The 23,559-nt window shown below is 45.1% G+C and overlaps 1 protein-coding gene across 1 annotated transcript; it reads left to right on the top strand.

Moving 5' to 3' along the window:
• The first annotated feature begins 11,931 nt into the window (after positions 1–11,931).
• On the top strand, positions 11,932–20,538 carry LOC119462867 (thiol S-methyltransferase METTL7B). The gene is made up of 3 exons (XM_037724071.2): positions 11,932–12,636; positions 17,130–17,279; positions 20,305–20,538. The coding sequence occupies exons 1-3, from the start codon at positions 12,196–12,198 to the stop codon at positions 20,536–20,538; spliced, it is 825 nt and encodes a 274-aa protein (XP_037579999.2). The 5' UTR covers positions 11,932–12,195.
• The last annotated feature ends 3,021 nt before the right edge of the window (positions 20,539–23,559 follow it).

Here is a 23,559-nt window from a genome sequence, read left to right as displayed (position 1 = left end):
AACTTACGGAAAGGCCGAATCTCCACCGCAGCAGTGAAGGATCTAAAATAAATAACAATGCGACATCAACTCCCCGAGACCGACGTCGCATGGACCCCAGGCCACGAACACCTGACAGCAAACAGAGCAGCACAAGCTGTTGCCCGAGAGCATACCAGCCGAGATTTCCTGCCACCCTTGCTCGGAAAGTGGCGAGGGTGGAGGACATTATAATGAACTACGTGGCAGTATTGCAACACTACCGACTGGAAAGAAGACAATATCCACAACCACATACAAAATTAAGCAAGAAAGAACGACCGCCCTCCGCAGAATAAAACGAATACATATGTCCATAGAATGCAGCAGATGCAACCCCACAATTCTCATACCTATGCCGATTTTGTGATATGCCGGACACGCTCCACCACAATGTGTCGGTGTTCCCATACCACGAGAAAACAATCAAGATGAAGCTTCAGAACCGCTTCAAGCCATCGAAGAAACATGGGAGGCAAGGTTAACGGCACAGAGCCTGGAGGATCAGCGAAGTCTGGTGGACCGGGCCCGGGTCGCGGCATTAGCCAACGGTTTTCCGGACTGAGAGCCGCCCGCCTAGGGCAAAAAAAATAACACTTTCTCGCTGTTTCGCCCAATAAACGTTTGTTCCTCTTCCTCCTACCCTCACGGCCGGCGCCGCCGCATCGGCGGATGCGCGAAAGCGAGCGCCTCCTGGTGGTTCTCCAAAGAAGCCAGCCGCGCGCCTCCCGCTGATTGGTTGAGTTTTTGCCCATGCACATAACAGACCCACCGGGGTTAGAGCTATAGAGCATCGCTGTAAAATGACCAGAACGCGCAATACAATGCCAAATGCACGAAAAGGACCCAGTAACAAAAGGACGCAGACTCAATTCATTTCACTGGCGATCACATCGGTAAGTTAATACAGAGCGCGTTGAGTGCCAGCGTCCCACATGTTGGACATTTAAAATCAAATGAGTAGCAGAAAACTTTTTATTTCTCCATGTTCTCTTTATCTTTATCTTAAATGACAGGTATGATGAGAAATGCTCAAAAATTACCGAAGACAACACTTAATTTTCCGGTCATCACCGTAGAAAGGCGTACCACTGAAAGCCGCCATGTTGAACTCCCCTGGCGGCGAAAAAAGCTAATGCAGTTTCGACTAACCATCATACATTTTGCAAACACACGTCGAAAGTATAGGTCAACTGGGTTTTGATGAAGAAAATACGCTGATGGCTGCACAGCGCGGAGTTAACGATGTCCAGTATATTGGACAAATGTCCCATGGCGGGAACTCAGGAGGATACATACACACACAGTTCTGAACTCTTCAGTCTCCACCCTACCTCTACCACGTGACCAGCACTAAGCGCGGCTGTCGGCTGCTGCTATTGCCACCGAATCTTGCGCGCCGCTGTCATTTTGACCAGCTTCCGACACTTTTGAGACACATATTGTCCACTTTGACATTCCTAATGCTATAATGCATTGATTAAGGCTGAAGCGAAAGGTACTTCCGACATCAGCCTCCTTCTTTCCAGGTACGTTAGATGGATCAGGCAGTGTCTTTGTGGACGTACGTACGACGTTTCTTGTTCGTTTAGCCATGTTCTCCGTTTGGATAACACGATCTTAGTACCGCAAAATCTCGAAAATGAAACAGTAAGAGGAACGAGAAAGAAGGAAAGACGAGATCTGCAAGCGTTCGTGTTTGCTTTTTTCTGTTTACTCTGTCTGTTATCTTTCATTTTCGAGTTCTTGCGCTACTAAGGTCGTGTTAAGCAGACACCAACTCACCCAAGAAGAAGTTGTTTTCCCGTTTAGATGCGTCGGGCATGATAATCTGAACAGCTAAATACGTGTTTCCCTGGCATCCGCGTTTATGTTTTGTGTGCTCTGGTGTAGCGAGTCTGTTTCAGCGCAGCCCACGCCGTTCATTGCCGTTCATTGCCGCTCAACATTGTCGTAACAACTGCGCGCATCAAATGTTTAGACCATTGATGCGCGCTTTCAGAGCAAGGAGAACGCATTCCATTCGGTGCCACTCGCCGCGATACTATGACAGTGTGTGCTTATCGCAAATTGAGCAATGCTGCAATTACGCTTCGCTACCGATCCACTAAGCGTTTGTTAGAAATCCGTTCGTGTTGCAACTTTTCGCAATTAGAAAAACGCCGAGGTCAAAATTGGAATCCACAGAATAACAGAATCTAATTAAATAACGAAAGCAGAGAAGCGCAACTCTTCTCCGTACAGTTAGGTACCCTTACCACTGAAGTCGCCCATACTTTACTTCGCGCATATCCGTTATCGTAATATCCGCTTTGTTACTCAAAGCAGTTCTTCCTTGACACTTCTTCGGGAGACTCATATGCCTAGGAAAACCACTTCATACGCGTATACTTAAAGATTGGAAGCGCCAGTTACAGACTTTTATATGACGTCGTCGTTCTGCATACATTTAAAAGCATTTCCGTTCGTTTTCAGTAGAATACACACACTTCTACTTTGATGCTGTATCGTTAAAGTAGTCAGGACTGTATATATGAGACTCTGCGCAAACGAGATCCAGAATACACGTTGATGAATTACTTTGATGGTGATCACTGCCAACGCGGCTGAGAGCTCGCTTTTCTAACGAAACATGCAGTGGCCGTTTGTTTTCAACACTTTATAGAATAAATGTTAGAGTGTAAAATACGTAAAGGGCAGAACATCTGTATTTTAGCAATATTGAAATAAACGAACATCATGCTGCGGAAAGCTGAACAGTTTGTAGTCAGTGGTCAATATTAGAAGTACAGAAACTATCAAGTCGGCTCGTTTTTAGTGTTGCTGTACAATCTCTGATTGCTATTCTGGAAACCTGGGTTTGATACCAGTTCACAAGTGTTCTTGCTATTAGGTTTTCTTTTTTGGCCTTGGCAGTTTGTCTGCCATGGCAAAAGCGTTTTCTCCATTTACATCCCACAAGGTAAGATGTCATCACTGCTGACTGACTGCCACATGCATCAGACCGTTGGGTCACGCATTTTCTGCGGCGTTCTTACATGCACTACCGACACCATGCAAAACAGCAGAATAAACGTATTCTATATTGTAGAAACAGCGCAAAAAACGGACTTATTTGCATGACCCAACCATGCATTATTTTTGTTTTGTTTTTATTCATGAAAAACTGCAGGCCTTGGAGTGCCCAAGCAGGAGAGGTGAAGAACATACACACTAAAGAAATACTTGTAGAATCGAAGTACAACCCAATTATTTTGACAAGCAGGTTAGAAGAAAATCCTACATTAAACAAACAATACAACGAAATCATTTTACGCGAGAGACCGTCAGTAGCGCAAGAGCAGAGGTCATATTGAACTAAAAAACACCCCCAACAATAGCAACAACAGGTTCCTGAAGCAGCAGGGTCAAGAGCAGGTTAATTGAACATGAATAACTCAGCCAATTCAATTGCATATATGCTCAATTGAGTCGGTGCTGGTGAGTTGTTAATTGGGCAGTCTGTTCTACTCTGTTGTTGCATCTGGTTGTCGAGCGACCGTTAGGACGGGTTGCTTGCTGTGACTTGCCATTCTCAAATGAAAGTGGTGCAAATGCTTTCTCCTCGTCAGAGACATGGTCTAAAATGAAACAAAAATCACAAGAAGCCATGAAAAGGAATCAAGCTCTTACGTAGAATCGATCCCTGGACGCTAAGCGTGACAAGCAGATACGTTACCTAAACTCCCGCTGAGGCTTGCCGATCCATTGTAAGCATGAAATGCTTTTAGCTCCCGTTGTCGGCGACCTTTAAAGGACCTTGAGCCAAAATCCGGAGCCATTATCCGGGCACTCAAACGAGAACATCCGGGCATCGTTGCGAGAAGAAAACGCGATCATCCTGGCAACCAGTCAAAAGTCAAGAAAATACTGTCTCTGGCCCCCAACACTTTGTACACGACCACAATACATGCACTAGTTATTGCCAATAAAAGTTAGAACTGTTGCTTCTGACTTAATCCGAATGCTTGTTCACAATATCACTCAAGCTGTAACTTCTATTACGCTAAAGTTTGGTCATAGCGACGTTCAAAAGGCAGATACAGGGCACCCTACACTTGATTGTTATCTTTTGGCGCTGAGACAGGTTTTCCGGTGCTCTTTTCAACGCCAGTGGTCGGTGAGTTCCGCGTCCGAGGTATTGTGACGTCTCCAGAGATGGCGCCACGCTGCGTGACAAAGCCGGCAGCATCCGGCGCGCCGCGGACACTACCTAAGGCCGCACATTTGCAGCCTACCACTTCGACGCGACAAGAAGTAGCGACAGACACTGAGCGCGCTGCCCTGTTGGACGAAGAGAAGCGTTTGAAGGCGGCGCCAGCACAGACAGAAAAAGACGCCATATGGTAGCCATTTCATGCCTACATCTACTCTCGATTACTGGAGAGCCAGCACTTTTTTCCAGTTATTATGAGAAGCATTGCCTTGAAACTGTTAAGGCTGTTGCTGCATTAGTTTTGCTGATTAGAGTGTTTCGAAGGTCGAGTCTTGTGCGATTAATGTAGATTCTGCTTTAACCTCTTGTCTTACAACGTATGAAACGCTGGAGCCACTTCTATACCCCTCGCTAGTTAGAATAGCGAGCCGTGATGGCGGGTAGGTATGCGTGTATGATAGGCAGCTCTGTACGTATGTTAACCACTGTACTCCGAATGTAGGGCAAAGCTACGCGCTATGCGATTTTCGAACAGCACTCTCCTTGTAGATCCGCCATTCCAACGCATCGTTATGGTGACAAACTAGACTGTTGGCACCTACGATTGACGTAGCTTCAGACACTTCGATTAAAAAAACTGCCTGTGCGCCACCTATCTCTTCTATGGACTGAAGTAATAGCGAACTTTGCCACGGAATGAATTCCAATGCTTAATCATGCGTGGAAAAGGCCGTATTTGAAAGCGTAATTGCGCGGTTTGAAATGCGCGATATGGAAAATGTGATAACTTTCAGTTGATATTTGGTTGGAAGACTTTAAATGCGAGGCATCAGAGAAGTGGTACAATGTTCAACGCAATGCGAACTTGTTACATTTAACTAAGACACGTATTGTCAGTTCATAGCTCAGATAAACAACATAACCAATTTCACTTCGCGTTAGCTATTTTTCACGACGTGTGCTCATATTAAGCAGCAGGATCCTACATTTCACCAGGGTAATGTTATGACTCAATTTTTTTAATTAAAATTTTGAAATGGAATAATTGAAGGACTCGCTCTTAAGTGCTGCTTAATGGCGCTTTCATACTGCGTGCAAACAGCAAATAAATAAATTTGAACCAGACAGACGTCTTAGTCGTGAAGAAGCATTGATTTATTTCATTGCTTCGTAAATTAATAGCCGCAAAAAGAGACCATAAGCGGGGGAAATAGAGAAATGACTGCGCGTGTTCAAGTTAGTTATCTTTACATTGCGTAATGATTGGGCTTACCTCAATGGAATAATGAATGCAGCATCGCTTTTCCTCTACTAGATTTTGCTTCCGGGTTCTTGTAATTTACATTGCAAAATCATGTACGGCCAAGCCCTCAGAACAGACCACCGGCTAACGTCATCGTAACGACGCCACCAGCGCGACTACTTGCAAGAGGATTAGTAGCGACGCGGCGCACTCGTTTTCCGGCTTTCATTGTGGAAGTTTTCCCGCTTGCTGCATCTTCGTGGTGGCATTACTGTGAATACCGGAAGCGCTGTCGACACATCGGGCTGTTTCCTCGCGCATCATAGGAAAATACCGGCAGTTTACAGCCAAAGGTAATGTCTATAAATATGATGTCTCAAAAAGACTCTACACGTGCATTAATATACTAACTGTATGTTTCTGTGGAACGACTCAATAGATCATCGGGCCCTCTAGGGAGCGACATAGCAAAAGGAATTATAATAATATTGCTTTTATTTTTCATTTGTAGTGATTGGGAGGGAGAGAATAAAAGCTCAAAAAGACTTTACTGGGTGCGGTGGGTGGAGGGCTATACCGTCTCAAAACGATGCGTTGCAATATGGGGGACTTAGAAGTAGAAGCAAGGCTCCGGATTAATTTTAACCGCCTTTAACTTGCAGCGCGAAAGCGAGGTACTCGATCGTTGTTACATTCCGCCACAATCGCAATGTGGCCACTGCTGCCGGGAATTGAACCTGGGTCCTCGTGCTCACGATCGTCACGACATAACAATTGAGCCAACGTGGTGCATAGCGAAACGAACTGCGTCATTTCTGCAGTGTGTTCAAAATTAAGCTTCGCGGTTTTCTTAAAATTAGGCACTGGGAGGCACGCGAAGACCACCTGTGCAAATAAGTTATGTGGCCAGGAGGACACAAAGTGACATGATAATTGTCGCTGTCAGCAGCTGAATTAACTAAAATTGAATAATTAACTTTTTAATGCCTGCAGTAAGTGTGTATGTTTGTATTCAAAATTTATAGGCAGTCGTGTTTCTACACAGTTTCACTTGGAAGAATTCTTCTAGCATGTCTGTGCTCCGAGATATCCGACTCCAAACATTAATTATCGTTCGCTTGATTACGCATGCAAGAGAGTGAGGACGTTGTATGCGGTGTTTAGTCTGACAATGGGGTGGAGGCATAGGCAAAGGTAACTCTCCCCCTTCCCCTCTCGGCTGGCGAAAAACAAAACAAGAACCCGGAACTGTTGCCGTAACACGCGACCGCGCAGCCTGTAGCGATGGCGGCAGCTGCCATGCCGAGATTTTGGCGCGAGCGGAGAAGACGGAGGGCAGGGCGCGTGCGTAATGGTGACACCTCGCCGTCATATCTTGATTTCGCCAGCCGAGAGGGGAAGGGGGAAAGCCATCATCATGCCTGGGCCTCCGCATTGTTGTCAGACTAAACGCCGCACTTTACAGCCGCGTCACATCAGGGAGGAACTTTGCGCCGATCCTCACTCTTTGCATGCGTAATCACGCGAACGACAATTAAAATTTGGAGTCAGATATCACGGAGCGCCGACATGCTAGAAGAATTCTTCCAAGTGAAACTCCGTGGAAACACGACTGCCTCTAACTTTTGAATACAAACATACACACTTACTTATTTGCACAGGTGGTCTTGGCGTGCCTCCCAGTGCCTAATTTTAAGAAAACCATACAGCCTAATTTTGAGCACCCGGTATACCACGTTGGTGTAACTATTGCTGGGCTCCTCTGCACATCGTCCTGGCAGGTTTATTAAGTACAATGGTGGGGGAAAGTGATTGCTAGACGAGGCAGTTATTCAGTGCATAGTTTACCAGGCAATATAAATAGGCGGATTTAAATATCCATTGTAGCAACATATTTGATATTACCACTCTATTCAGAGAGAGAGAAAGCAAGAATAGAGCAGTACGGAGGTCAGCGCAGACGAGCGTCCGCTTCAAATACCTTAGACGGTGGTCAGAAAAAAGGCGATAAAATAGAAGAATGGGAAAATCACGAACACTGTGCGCACCATTATACGTTCCTTTATAGGTAAATAGCATTCTGCGTAATTAGTGCTTAATTCGCGCAACATTATTATTCCAGGGTACATAAGACGAATAAATTTCTGTTTGTCGTATTATACATGTATAGTGGTTGGCGTTCTTTTATTGCGAGAGCACTTAAAAACTTAATCAGGTTTCTATTCGTTGGTCCACCTGTTCTATTAGAAAATGGCATAGTCACCTGGTATGAACTGTATATACTGTTTAATTAGTAGCGAACGCGGCTACCATATGCAGTATTTTAATGCGATGAAGCTTAAGCTTCTAGAATGGTTTACTGTTTGCGTTCTGTTGCACAGTGGCATCATCACTGAAGTTTTGCCGTCACCACGTGCCGGTCATCCTTCTACCATGTCGCCATCGTGCTTGTGCCTCTGCCGTCGTTTTTGTGATGTCATCGTCGTCCTACTTCCGTCGCCATTGTCCTTTTGTGATCGTTGGCTTACCACCGTCTTCATTGTCGTGCCACCGTTGCCATCTTGAAACCGTAGTTGTTTTCATAGTCTCGTTGTCTCTTTCGCTATGACATCGTCGTTCTATTGCCGATATCATCACCGTCACCGCCGTCAAGTAGCTATCGTCACGACTTCATATCGTTCAGGGACATTGTGCAATATTGCAGTAATATTGAACAACGCTGGGAACTTTGCGGTAGTCGAAAGACTACAATTTGTGGTACTAAATTTGTTCAGAGGCACAGAAGTTGCTGAAATGTGAACTTTTTTTCTCAGAGAAAGCATTCACATTGTGGTCTGTTCTCCTTGCAACGAATTCCACTTAGGGCAGCAATTCCGTACACGAAGAAGCGGCCTGCAGCACTTCCAGATGTCGGCAGCTTTGGAACAGGCGAAGCAACCATAAAACAAGGTGTTTGGCAAACATAAAACATAGTTCGAAAACATCAATTTATAACGTAATCAAGGAATTCATTGTGCGTATTGCGTTGGCATATGACGAATGAAAGCGGTTGTAGCGAAATCACAATCGCGAGGCGAGGTTATTCGAGTTCATTGCGTGCCGACGCTTCGGGATCGGATTTCCGCCACAGAGGACCGACAGAGAGGCGGGGTTTATCCACAAAGAAGCGAATGGCACGATTGTGCCGAATGGGACCGACTGACTGACAATGGGCCAGCGCGGCCTCAAATGCTACGCGTCTGTCGTCGATCGCTCGTCGGTCTATCCTTGAGAGAAGCAAGAGCGCGGCGGCTGTCGACAATCCCTGGATCCTCAGGTCAGGTTGATTTCTCACGAGAAAGTGCAAGAACGAGAACTGACTTTGAAGTCGTCTGGGAACGTGATCAATGGCGTCGGTGGTGTTGTGGCTCACTGCTTCGCATGGACGAAAAAAAAATTCTAATGCGCAAGCTCGATTCGCTAAGCAAATACTTGGAAGCAGTTATGTGTAATACTGATAGCGTGGTTGGAATCGGGTATAGTGCCTGTAATTCGCGGCGCGGTGGTGTAAAAACGAGTAAACTCTTGGATTTTACTTGCTAAAACAACAATCGGATTCTGAAGCACGCCGTCGTTGTGGAGTCCGCAATGATGTCGAGGAACTGGAGTTATTAAACATGCACCTAAATCGAAGTACACGAGCATTTTTGCTTGTCACCTTTGTGGAATTGCGGCCGCCGCGGCAGGGATCGAACCCACGACGTCGAGCTCAGCAGGGCAACGCCACAGCCACTATTCTACCGAGGTGTCAGGTCGCGTTTTCTTTCGGAACTAAACACTTTTACATAAAGCGTTTATCTTTTTTGACACACTAAAAGCTGAGGAAAAATTATCTTGCCCGCAGTGTGCATAGGAGACAAAGCGATGGCCACGTGTAAAGATTCTGCCCACCCAAACCTGCGTCCCTACTGCCTTGGACTATTGAATCATACGATCTTGCAAACTAAGTAAGCAGTTACTACTTCCGAGTATGTTCAGCGATTGCTTGTCGCCAATGTCCCGCGTCATGTATCAGTGTTTGCGTCGGTCACTTGGAATCTGTGTCCCCTGAGTATTAGAGTGGAATCATTGAGCCAACACATCGAATACAATGAATGCAAATCATTTGAAAATCGGCACCTAATAATGGTTAATCATATCTAAAGCTGTTCCAGTTTCAGTGAACGTGTCAGCTTATAGTTAATTAAATAATCTTGCAAAGAAACTAATTGACGTTAATAGTGCGGGGAAAAGGCACCAAGGTAAGTTCATGAAATTTTATTGCCTAGAGGGCCTAGCTGCTGCTAAGTATTTTGTGTTAGATAGAACAGAAGCACCGATTTTAAACAGTACTGACAATTTATTGACGCAATAACATGGCGTGAGGAGAGGCACGTGAGGCACAATAAAGGAAATATGTAGAATAGCTAGCGAACGTTTCAAGACAACGGCACTAACAAAAACTTTCTTTTTCTAGGACAGCTCCGCTCTAGTTGATTGTATTACTCGAACAAGCACACATATAGGCTGTACCGCTTGATTTCACATGCATGCTCACGCCGGGAAGAGAAATTTGTTTTGGCCGCACCATGGTCTCCAAACAAATTTTGCTCGTGACTGCACGTAATAGTTAGAGGTGCCTTATTGAATTTGTTCTTATAATTGAGACAGAAAGAAGCCTATTTTTATGAAAAGCAGTAATTTCTACCGGTTTGTGTAATTTCCTACAGACTTCATATTGTCAAGAAGGTGAACAAAGGTTGAAATGTTTATAAAGAGAAAGACAGGGACGGGAGAGGGAAAAAATCAAGAAAAATGAAATGATAAAAATAGGAGACAAAAAAGGTAGACGTCATATGGGAGGCATAGCTTATCAAGTTACTAACCTAGATACTATAGTAGTACGGACACTGGTATGGTGAGCGCATAGTAAACGTAACTAACATCTTGTGCTTGAGTATCTTTAATAGTTGATGAAGGCGTCGCCAAAGCGGCGTTCAATTTCCCCTGCCTCACCGCTATTAATGTTACCCTGATTTTAAACGTCTAGTGATTTAAAAAACGACCAGGGGCGCTATAACGTTAAGCTATTCCAAACTTTTCTATTCCAATTATGCAATCAGCCCACCACGATTGGTCAAAACATTTTCGGGCCACTCCCAACATCGCCAGTCTGTCACGCGACGTGACGAAAACCGCGATAGCTCTCCATTTGATATAACGTGTACACACTTATTATGCATGATTAAACCACACAAAAGAAAAAAAAATATTTATTCCTGATATTGACGCCTTTTCACCATTAGCCCTCTGCTATTGGTCCAATGTTGTCAGGCTGCGCCCACTTCGCCTGTCTGTCACGCGCCCTCACAATACCGCGAAAACTCACCGCGTCAAAGTGACGTGTACGCGAAAAAAATGCATTAATATGCCGAACAAAACTGATATTTTTTCTGAATAGCCAGAGACTGCTCCGTTCCGAAAGGAATAGAAAATGGCTGCCCGCCGATCACTCAGGCCCTTGCTACTCGCACCTGCCGGTGAGCATGTATTTATTTGCGATTGATAAGCCTTTTTTGCGTGGCAGTAAAACGTTATTGCGCCCTTTCGGCACGTATACGACATCGCTCTGGCAACTCTTGCTTGCTGAAGATCCGTTTTAGCGGCATTCTTATCCTTCCGTTGCACGCCGCCGCGATTTTCGACCAGCCACCGCAAGCTAAGTAAGGCGAAGCGGACCAATCTGAGAAGTCGGCACCACCCTCTTCATGCGATTATCTATTTTCACTGTGCTGGCTCGGCCCCATCGAAACCCTCTCCACTAGAGCGTGCTCCTCGCCATTTGTCAGCCAATTAGATAACAAACACCTCTCAGTGCAGGCAATGGTATTTGTTTTGAAAGCGAACAAAAGTGACCTCCTATAAACGAGGAGAGTATTTGATTGGGTTGTTCAGACAACGCTGCGGGTCACCGCCCGATGTCTGCGTCGGTGGTTACGTAAATTTGACGTCAGGACAATGCAATACAAACAGTTTGGAATAGCTTTACGTTATAGCGGCCCCAGCTCTAATTCACATTTTGTGACGAGGAAACATTAACGTTATGAAGTACATGGCTATGCAGCCGTAGTTACTAGACGTCCAGTATACGATGCATTTTGCAATGCCTATGGCCGGTAACCATTTTTAGTCCTATATATACTGCCTTAATAAAGCGAACTCTTCTCTAAGACATTCTACACGCGGCTAGCTGTCACATCCAAACAACTCAATTTTCAAAACTTCCCGTGCTTGCAATAGTGCTTGAAGCTCAATTTGAGGATGCAGAACTTGAGGCGCATGCTTCTTGTCATTTTCGTGTCAACGCTTTGTGGAAACTGGAACAGTGTTCACGCAATTTTTTTCTCTTCTTTTTACTGCATTGCAGACAACAACAGGCTTGGCCAATTTAGCCGTTGTTTTGTGCCCGCCGCAAGTTGGACCTTACAATTCAACTGTCGCACAGTTGACTGAACAAACGGGACGCCACATGCCAAGAGATGTGACGGTTTGGAGTTATCAGCGCTGCCCATGCAGAGTGTCGAACATGTCTGCGCCGCATATATGCGGTCAGAAAGCAACACGCAACGTATGAAAACACCCGTTTTACCTTGAGATACAGCTGAAAGTGGTCGTAACAACCATCGAACGAACGCGTCGAAATTGCTACGGTGGCAGCAACATGCCTGAAGAGTTGGTCATCGGAATGAGAACAGGCTGCCATTCTAACCATCCACTTGGAGTCAGGTTGCAGAGATGGACGCGCTTGCTTCTCAACCACGTTTTGCTCGCTGCTATTGGAGTCGGCGGAATGTTCTTCCTGCCAGCCCTCCTGGCCAGTCACCGTTTTCGTGAAGTCTTCTTCGCTTTCATCTACACGCTTATTCAGCGTTTCATGAAGAAAGACATGGCCGTGCTGCGACGTGCCGTCGTGTCTCCGCTGGACGATATGGTGTCGCATGACGCATGCCTGAAGGCACGCGGCGCCGTTCGTCTGCTGGAGGTGGGGGCGGCTTACGGACCCAATCTGGAATTCATTGCCCGCCCCGTCGAGTATTGGACGCTGGAGCCCAACACAAACTTCGAAGCAGCTCTGCAGAGGACCCTCAAAGAAAACCCGAACGTTTGTGCTTTTTACTATTTTTATTCTGTATTATTGGGAACGCATGTCACTTTTTTCGCTTTTTTTTTTTTTCATTGCTTAGAGGTGCTTCGGAAAACTTCGGAAGTTACTATCAAAATGCATGAGAGAGAGAGAAAACGAAACTAAAACGAACTGGGAATTGTTTTGACAGCATGCAAGGCACCGAGCGGTGGACAATAAAAAATAAACGAATAAAATAAAGCGACAGCTATCTCTACACTATAGAAGCACAAGACACGCATATCCTTCCTCTGCCTCTGAAAACTTTTTTCACACTGCTTGGAAGCAGCTAAGTTGATAAGATGAAGTTAGTTTGCCTCTGCAGGTTTACAACCTTCTTCTATTTGAGGTGCAAGACTCTCCAATACTTGTCATTAATGCGGCCAGTGCTGCATGGTAAAGAGAATTATCGCTCGTGGAAGATTAGGTGACGTGGAACGTGCTCTGTCTTTAACAAGACAGACCTACGATACACGCGTTTCAATAAAAATATCACAACGTCTGCGTCCCGCTGAATGCCATGTTACGTGGCGTGCTTGTCTGGAAGCTATCGTTTCGGACCTTATTCGGCTAATTTGATGGCGCCTGCATAATACTGATGTTTTTTTTTGTTTTTTGTATATTTTCTGCATCATCTTGCACCCTTTCAAATATTTTATTGAAACGATCGAATTGTAGAGCAGACAGGGAGAAGGACACGAGGAGGCGCAGAATACACACACGTGGCGCTACTAGCAACAACGGTCTTTATTTTCAACACTGAGCCATACTATAAACCTCACGCGCACCGCGATACAGGTCACGTGGAAGCAACAAGTTGTAAGAAAAATGGTAAGAGAAAAAAGAAAAACTGGAGGACACTTAAGCTTCACCTTTAAGAGTGGCACGCGATAGCATTAGAACATTCCTGACTGATTCTCACGCATCCCGGCAGCTGCAGCTTATGCAACCGGAATGTTTACCGGGAAACGCTGGCGGCGATCGCTTTGTACTAAGGCGAGCTTTCTGGTAGAAACACGGCCTCTTGCATGGGCCGATCTTCTGTTATTGTTTATCACATTTAATATTTCAGTCTGAGAAGATCTATTATAACAGGCATGCGCTGTCGGTGTTTTGTTTGATGACATTTGTTTGTGGGCTGTTAATCTCGAAATTCCGAGGAATAACTTTGTCAAGAATGTAAGACAAAGTATCAGCAACATTAGGGACAGAACAAGAACTTTAGTGCCGTATAGAATATATATGGCAATTTTCGCTCACAGGACGTCAACGCCAGCTTTTGCGCCAACGCCGACACCGGTATATCTGTGACGTGGGGCCCTTAAGCTATCGCGTTAAAAACGTAGCGAGAAAACAGCATTACTATAATTCATCTCACAAGCTGGTTGCAGCACTATGGAAGGTGCGAGGCGTACACAAGCAATATGCTTGCCCAGCGATATTAAGTTCCGGGCCGTAACTGGCTCATTATTGGCTACACTAAAGAGTGTGATTTTCGCTCGCTACATGATACGGTAGAGCGATACGCGACATGTTAGGACCTTTGCGCTTGCACGTTGTAAACCGAGGATTACCGTGGCAGTTATCGCCGGTAACCATAATAGCCACCCTAACCGTGGAAACATGGCAGCACCCATACAGCGCCGACCACACGCTTCGATCCAAATTCGCGCTTGTTACTGGCTCTCCGCCCTGTAAGCAAGAAACAAGCGACAAAATCCGCCATCGCTAAGTCTCATGTCAAACTGAGGTCAAATCATGAGCACGGTACCAAGCCGTAAAACAGGTTTGATTTATATTGGAACGCTATAAAAGCCTAATTATTCACTGCATCACTAATTTCTACCCCGCTCTAGCATGGTATGTGATGACGGTAGCGAGCAAACGCCTAGTAGACGCCGAACAGACGCGGTGGTGAAGGGGAACATCTGTTAGGGCATTCGCCCGTAGTACTTGCTAAGGAGGCTGCAAGGTAACTGCAGGAAAAGCCTACAGGTAAAGCGAAGCCCTGCTTTCATATGCATGCAAACGCAGCTGATTGTTACGGCGTCAAAACAATTTTTTTTCGCGTCAATCCACCAACCATGGACATTTAAAAGGATGGCAAGTAGACGCTGAGCATACGACGCTGCGCGGATGAGCACATCTTGAGGAGCATTACGCCTTCCTACTGGATAATAAGTCGTGTCGTTTCCACTGGTGCAGCAACCAACTTGAGAGATGGGGTAAAGCGCTTGCGCAGGGAACTCGTAACGGACAACGCTACTGATGGCTCGCTTATGCACGATTCACGATGTGAGCCGACATGCTTAGTCTCTATGATTAGACGAGTAAGCTCGTACTTATATCTACCTAGAATGCCAGTGTCATCAAACCAATGTTTGATGACACTGGGTTGCAACCACAATATTGAGAATAGAGTGCAAGAAAACCGTCATGTTGCAGCTTCTTCACCTTATTGCTATGTTCTTTCATACGCTCGTTTATAGATCTGCTAGTGTGGCCGGCATAATGTTTTCCAAAGGACAACAGAATGCGGTAATTTACAAATGACCTGAAATCACCAAATTGTTTCCTACGCATTTTTTTGCACGCTCGGCTTTTACTGCCCTTGCTGCATCTGTCTTCCTACAATGGCTTTCTAGCTTGAAGGGCACTGAAAACACAACCCTGCGTTATAATTGAGCACTACTTTCTTAAGGTTATGCGGGAGTTTATCGACGTAGGGGATTACGGCAATGTCTTTTAAGCGAAGGTTTATAGGCTCACAGGTGCCGATGGTAGTGGTGGTGGTGGTGTCACGCTGAAAACTTGGCCGATCATGGTGATAGTGCAGAAAGGGTTCAAGCTCATTGGCACATACTAGGGGACGAAAAAGAAAAAGAAAAATTGAGCGAGAAAGAAAGAAAGGAGAAATAGAAAGAGAGAGAGGGAAAGGTAGAGATTCAGAGAGAGAAAGAGAGAAAGAAAAAGAAAGAAAGACAAAGAAAGACAGAGAGAAAGGAAGAAAGGAAGAGAGAACTAAAGAGAGAACGAGAGAGAGCCAGAAAGAGAGAGAAGGAGGAAGGAAGAAAATCACGAGCCCTTCCCCTGTAGAGAAACTGGCTGTAAGCGAAGCTTGCGTGTGTGCTTGTCCTACCACTTTCCCTTCCTTTCGTACTACTTCTCGTTCCCTTTCCTTGTACTTTTGTTTACTTTCGTGCAACCTTTCCTTCCATTGCGTTGTACCTTTCCTTCCTTCAATGTACGTTCTTCTTTCGTTTTAATAAACGTTTATGTTTTATTACAGTGACATGTCGTGCACTTTACTGTTACCCTGACGAAGGTCACATACACAAACGACAACCATTGCTTACTCCCATTTTGTCTACAGCCGAAGGGCTGGTGACCTTTTTTATCTAAGGTTGCTTTGTTTAGCATATCAGATTGGCCCCGATATAGAGCGTATTTGCTTGGGCATTGTTTATGCTGCTGACACCAATATGTGGGTTAGGATAACCGGCTTCGTTAAAGCGTGAGGCCTATTGCTGAAAACTCTGGTTCAGGTTCACTTCTCTTGACTAGTTTCGAATGGCTGGAATGAAATGGAAGCGCCTTGTACGTCCGAGGATGATAAAAACAGCTTGGGAACTTCTATTCAAGAAAATTCGATGAACCCTTCTACCAGGAATTCAACTGTGATTTCAAGGGGATGAAGAGCATCACGAGAAATATTCAAAAATTCAGCCCTCTCCTTTCAGAATCGGTAAAGCGTGCAGTAAATAAACATTATAAAATCGTCTTCATACATAAACACTTTTCGTACATTTCATCCCTCTCGACGATTTGACAAGCCTCTGCCTAGATGAGCAAAATATAGATTGCTTAACAGAGGAGCTAAGCAACACCCAATCCAATCTCCCATTTTTTTGCAGGAATTCACCATTGTTCTACTGAATGAAAGTTGAAGATTAGTACAACTTAGGCAAACCTAAATTTAGCCTGCAGAAATGCCAGCTTCACCAGAAAAATTAAGTACTCCAAACTCGTGTATGCCAATTTCGACGAACTTTAGCAGGTAATGATCGCTCATTACCTGCTAAAGTGCGTCGAAATTGGCATACACGCCCGGTAGAAGGGTATAGGACAAATCCTTGACGTCGACTGAGAATGCTTTCAACCCTTCGTCGGCGTGAGCTTTCACAAATTCTAAAATAACTTCAGAACTTTTTGCTAAAGGCAAATCTGTGATCTCGAGAAGGTTGATCTTTTCTAATTAATACGCGGTAATTCTCTTCTGCCATGGTCATTCTGTTGCTGATGATGATGGTAATCAGATGCTTGTCTATTTGAGGTTGTGTATCTACGGATAGCCTGCGAATGAATATGGGGCCAATAACGCTTGTGTGCCAAAGGTTTAGACAAAACGCCTATAGGTGCTTTTAGTTTTCCAGTGTGTAATGCGTGTGCAACAACTTGTCTCCTGCACTCAGGTCGAGATGAAGCGCGTCATCCATGGATACGGCGAGGACATGGCAATGTTGCCTGATGAACACTTCGACGCTGTTCTCCTCGTCTACGTCCTCTGCACGGCGAAGGATGGCTCGAAGCTACTCAGCGAATGCAAACGTGTCCTCGCAAAGGTTCGCACTAAAGTGTCATTCATAATTATACGCACAAAAGCTGGCTGACGTTATGCAATCCAAAACTTGCACTTTTATCCATGCGCGGCGCCATGTTTTTCAAGGAACTGTAATGAATGTATCGCGTGTTCACCCATCATGTGCGCATACACGTCGTCCTTACTTCGAGTCAAGGAGTTCGCCTATTCTCAAGAGTGGCCTAATAAATTTTCGCAGGCCACTTCCTTTCCCATGGCCACGAAAACCAATGTACAGCATTACGTATACGATAAATCTAGCGTTCAACCATTTTTATTTGCCTAATTTATAAATATTTCTTGGAGAAACATGAACTGAGGGTAGCATAATTATGATCTCTCAGCGTGCATGGTAATTCTTGCTCACGCGCTGACTGATCTCCACCCACATTTGGCACAGAGATATCTCCTTGCATAAGTATTTTATTTACACGTACATTCGCAGGCATTACTTACCCGTGTTGTTCACAAGAAATCCGGCCGACGCACCCCGAAACATCTTAATTCTAGCGCAACGGCATCTTTGCGCCGTCTTTCACGCCTGCGGTAAAGACCGCGATGAACAGCACCGACTATATTTGCGCGTACAAGCAGTGCATGCGAGACAGGCCCTGCATTTGAAATTTTTGTGTGTGATGACGTCTATTAAAAGCGAAGCTTTCTGCGCATCTTCGTGCAGCTTAGAGTCATCTGTAATCAATGTGGATTCTACGATGGATCATATGCATGTCATAAATCACGTAATATAGAAATCTGTGGAGTACAATCAACCTCTCTATTTTGGCTTTCATAGATTATGAAAAAGCATCTGATTCAGTATAGAGATATCAGCAGTCATAAAGCCATTGCCTAATCAAGGAGTACAGGAGGCATACCTGAATATCTTGGCCAATATCTACAAGGATTGCACAGCAACCCTGGTTCTCCACATGAAAAGTAGAAAGATACCTATCAAAAAAGGGGTCAGGCAAGGAGACACAATCTCTTTAATGTTATTCACTGCATGCTTAGAAGTATTCAAGCTCTTAGACTGGGAAGGCTTCGGGGTGAGGATCAACGGCGAATACCTCAGCAACCGTCGGTTTACAAAGGACATTGTCCTATTCAGCAACAATGGGGACGAATTACAGCAAATGATTGAACACTTTAACCGGGAAGGTGTAAGGGTGTGGTTGAAGATTAATATGCAGAAGACAAAGATAATGTTCAATAGCCTGGCAAGGGAACAGGAATTAGCCTTTAGAGCCTCTAGAGTCTGTAAAGGAGTGCGTTTATCTAGGTCAATTACTCACAGGGGACCCTGATCATGAGAGAGATATTTATAGAAGAATAAAATTGGGCTGGAGTACATACGGCAGGCATTACCAAATCCTGACTGGGAGATTACCACTGTCGTTGAAAAGAAAATTGTACAATCATTGCATTCTACCGGTGCTAACATATGGGGCAGAAACTTGGACGTTAACAAAAAGCTCGAGAACAAGTTAAGGCCAGCACAAAGAGCGATGGAACGAAAAATGTTAGGCCTAACGTTAAGAGACAGGAAGAGAGCGGTGTGGATCAGAGAACAAACGGGGATATCCGATATCCTAGTTGACATTAAGCAGAAGAAATGGAGCTGGGCAGGCCTTGTAATGCGTAGGATGGATAACCGGTGGATCAGTAGAGTTACAGAGTGGATACCAAGAGAAGGGCAGCTCAGTCGAGGACGGCAGAAAACTAGGTGGGGTGATGAAGTTAGGAAATTTGGACCCCTGTCAGCTAGCGCAAGACAGGGATAATTGGATATCACAGGCCCCTGTCAGCTAGCGCAAGACAGAGGTAATTGGCGATCACAGGCAGAGGCGTTCGTCTTGCAGTAGACATAAATATAGGCTGATGATGACGATGGTAATGTATGTAACTGCTCACTGCGTAAGTGACACGCTGACGGGAGAACGCTGCACTCTCACTACTAATTGAAACGCAAACTGGGGTTACTTTTTGTTTTGCGTCAGTGTGGGTCCAGAAAAAGCATATATATATATATATATATATATATATATATATATATATTGAGCTTTCTCAAGTACTAATTTCACATGATACAGAATGCCCATTACCGTGGGCAACATGTGCACCAGCTACCTACGATGAGTGTAGGTGCAGACAATTGTCTTTTGCTCGAATAGGCGAAGTTTTTGTCACCTCAATAATGAACGTAAGCTTGGCTCAAAAACTTGGATGTGGCGCACTTTGCTCGGCTTTATGAAATACGAAAGAACGGCCACTTTTGCCCGTAATGGGTAAGTATACCTTGCAGTATACCAGTAACTTATTTCAGGGGAGGCGGAGGGGAGGTGGTTGGCAGGGCAGGTGGAGTGTTAGCGTAAGTCGCTCTGTGTCACGTATCCTGATCCGCAGAAATATGGGGGGGGGGGGGGAGGGGGGAGTGAGGGAAGGACGGCAAGAGCCCATCGTGACCCCCCCCCCTCCCCGCCCCTTCGCTACGCACCTGATATGTTGCATTCCGCGCAAATATATGTCGGTTTGCACTTCTCAACCAAGCTTTTATGTACTTGTGCTGCAGATTATTTCTGACGGGGTAAATGCAAAAGCGGCCGTCGCCGCGGCAGCTTGCGCAACAATAATTTAATACCGGGAAACGTATACGGGGAGCGCTACGTGCTTCGAATTGTTAGCATGAGTGCCTTATCATCAATTCTTTGGTGTGGATGCTTGTTTGGCGCTTGTTTCTTATTGAAACGAATTCTGTGCTGTATGTTGCATCTGTGATACCAAAGAATGTAGGCACTTTTCGCTTCAATCCCTCAACGTATTTATTTATTTATTTATTTATTTATTTATTTATTTATTTATTTATTTATTTATTTATTTATTTCTGTCAGGACGATACCGCGAGAAATCCCGACCAGCTAGAGGCTAGAAGCGTGGCTGTAATATTTGTAGTCTGCACCTTTTAGCTGCCGTAGTATACTGTTTTTTTTTCTTGTTTCCTTTGTTTCTAGGGTGGCTGTCTTCTCTTCGCCGAGCACATCGGTCACAAGAAGGGATCCTTCTCTAGGTTTCTTCAAGACGTCATGACTCCGTACACCAAGAATCTTGCTGGTGGCTGCCACCTGAATCGGGATAGCGAGACTTTGCTCACAAGAGCTGGATTCTCTAACATGATCATTCATAACATTGACTTGGACATACCGGTGGTGCTCAGCCGCACCATCTATGGCACCGCAATAGCGTAATATATGGGTGTTAAAATATTATGGATATTTTTGTTCATTGATAATTAACCAAGAAAATGAGGCAATATGCACTCCAGTGCCTCATTAAAGTGTGCTCTTCTCTGTAACATATAAGTCAGGTTAATCGTGGTGAAAGGGCATGTAGTGATGTCCCCTGCCACGTTATCAAAATTATACCTGGCTAAACTGTAGCATAGAACACTGATGCAAGACCAAATACAGGAACCATATGCAAACAAGACCCAAAAGCGAAGCATGATATCATTTTTTTCATCCAGCGCTAGAATTCCTTAATCAGACTATATCGTCTGAGACATTTTAAGATGTGAGCTTTTGCATAGGAAGGTATCTGCGTGCTGTGCCAGATAGAAGATACGCGTATCAAAGGTTATAGGCATTTTGCTCAAGCTGTATCTTGCTTCCCCAAACATTCCTAGTTTATTTCACGTGTACGATTTCGGACCACCAAGTGTTTATATATATATATATATATATATATATATATATATATATATATATATAGTCATATCAGAAGACCCCAACAAACAATGACACGAAGGACAACATAGGAGAAATTACTTGTACTTACTAATTGAATTAAAGCACTGATAATTTAATGGTATTTTAAATGAATTAAAAAATAACTTTCCGTAGGTGGGGAACGGTCCTACGTCATCGCATTACGCGTGCGATGCTCTTACCAGCGTGGCTCATCCCATCCACTTCTTACCAAAGTGGATGGGAAAACGGCTCCCTGATAGCTCAATGGTAAGAGCATTGCACGCGTAAGGCGAAGACGTGGGATCGTTCTCCACCTGCGGACAGTTGTTTTTTCATTCATTTTCAATATCATTAAATTATCATTTCTTTAATTCAATTAGTAAGTACAAGTAATTTCCCCTATGTTGTCGTTGGTGCCATTGTTTTTTGGCTTCTTATGTTATGATGAATAATAATCGGGCCCCTCGGTTCCCTTTCTTCTCATATATATGTATATATGTATATATATATATATATATATATATATATATATATTTATACACACACACACAGGATGTCCCCACTGTTGTGCGCCTGGATTAAAAATATGCAAATTCCACGCATCTAGACAGAATCAAGGTATTGTTGGCCGCAGACAAACATGGTCGCCCGAACACTGCATTTATTCTTCATCTTCCTCTTTTCCCACTAATGCACCGCACCGTCCTTGTGTGGTTCGTTAGACACTTCCCCCTCCCCCCGAGAGAGTCGTAGGTACAGGGGCCGATGATACCGTCTTAATCTCCTCACATGAACAATGTCAGTATTGCAGTCCGGTGACGTCCAGAAGGGCTCAGGTGGCCGAGGCTGGCTGTTGCATTCCGGACGACATATGCATGCGCCGATGAAGAAAGATTTGGACACATGGCAGCCGTGAGAACTCAGATGTCGGTGTGACTTGCAGACACACGGTGTCTCCTGCTCGAACGTTTGGTGGACTGCGTCGTTGCGGCGACGTCTCTATTGGTGTGGTATGCCGGGAAAGTGCCCGTGTTTCTTCCGTCAATGTGCACAGCGTTTTCACAGGAATCCTTGGGGTGGGAGCAGTCCTGATAGGTGGTGCTGAGTGTGTGTCTGGCGACGTTTCTCTCTTAAAACATAGCATTCGTCGAGTTCGCCTTGTGGGTTCATGTCTTTTCTGATGATGAATTTCTTCTTCCGGCGACGCTCTTTGTCGTCGTTTGTGTCGACGTCGTCGTCGTGGTTGAGGACGTTGTTGATGGAGTTGATGATGTTTCTCACATTGCGGCGGGAGTTGCTGAGATAGTGTTTCCATCAAAATTAGCCTTTGATTTGTTTTGCAAATTGACGTGGTAACCTGTCGGTAGCTGGTACAGTGCTCGCTTGTGGGAGACTTGACTGGTGGCAAAAGCATTGTGCAAGGCACCACAGAAGGTTCTTCTGAGGCTGCTGAGACGCCGTAATGAGTGGGCGCTACTGTTATACGGCAGGGTGCGACGCTAGGTGCCTGTGACGCTTCTGCAGAGGCAACGGCTTCTTGTGGTGTTGTGCGCACAAGAAAGATTATGTGTTGCGAAGTCGCTTGGTCTCCTAACGAGCGTGGCTTATATGCTGCTGCCGAAAGTGAATTGTCTTTCTTGTGAAAAGAGCACACGCTCGTGGTAGTTTCCTTCTATACTCTTGGCGGGAAGGCAGTCTGCTTCATGTCACCGCTGGAAGTAATAGAACCGCTCTTTGCTTGACTAGTGTGAACGGTAATATAGTCTGAATTAATGCAGCTTGGGAATCTGAAGGCTCTATCATTGATGATGTTGCTGTAGACGTGACTTCATCACGCGCTTCCAGTGATAGGTCCCACTCAGGAAAATTCGAGGTACCATGCGCGAACGAAGCAATTCTGTGAAGCACGGGCTGCAGAATAAGCGTCATAGAAGACTGGCGTGACATGAAACCAGGCAGCGGGTCGCACGTATAAGACGCAGGGAACGCATACGATGCATTCGCGATGGCAGGAGTATGATAGCATGATGAAGACGCATATATCCGCGATTCCTACATGGCACTGAAACCTGGTGGAAGGTTTGGTCTTGAAGTGAAACGACTTGGATATCGCTCAGCGAACGGAGGGTTTACTATGGCCATTGTGAATGGTGAAATCTTGGTAGGCGTGCCATTTTGTTTTGTCTCGTCGGGAGGGTCACTGCATGAGAAACATGTCTATGATCGAGTCGTGGGTGGCTTTGGTTGGCACTGATGACGATTGCTACGTGGAGACTGCGGGTGACTACGGCGACCCAGTTGCGATTTGTCCAGCTGTAGGGTATACGTTAAATCGACTGATCATCTCTTCTTTGATTTTCTTCCACGATTCATTGTTTTTGAAGATGTGCGTGAGGTAAAAGTGAAATTCCTCACCGGTGACGTAATCATTAGAGTTGGCGACCATCTCCCGTTCCGACCATTATGCAGCGGATGCGTGGAACTCCAAGAGGCGGAACCAATCTTCCACGGGGCCGTCGT

Source organism: Dermacentor silvarum, chromosome 8, assembly GCF_013339745.2.
Source record: "Dermacentor silvarum isolate Dsil-2018 chromosome 8, BIME_Dsil_1.4, whole genome shotgun sequence".
Lineage (NCBI taxonomy): Eukaryota > Metazoa > Arthropoda > Arachnida > Ixodida > Ixodidae > Dermacentor > Dermacentor silvarum.
This window is presented reverse-complemented; position numbering and strand designations above follow the sequence as displayed.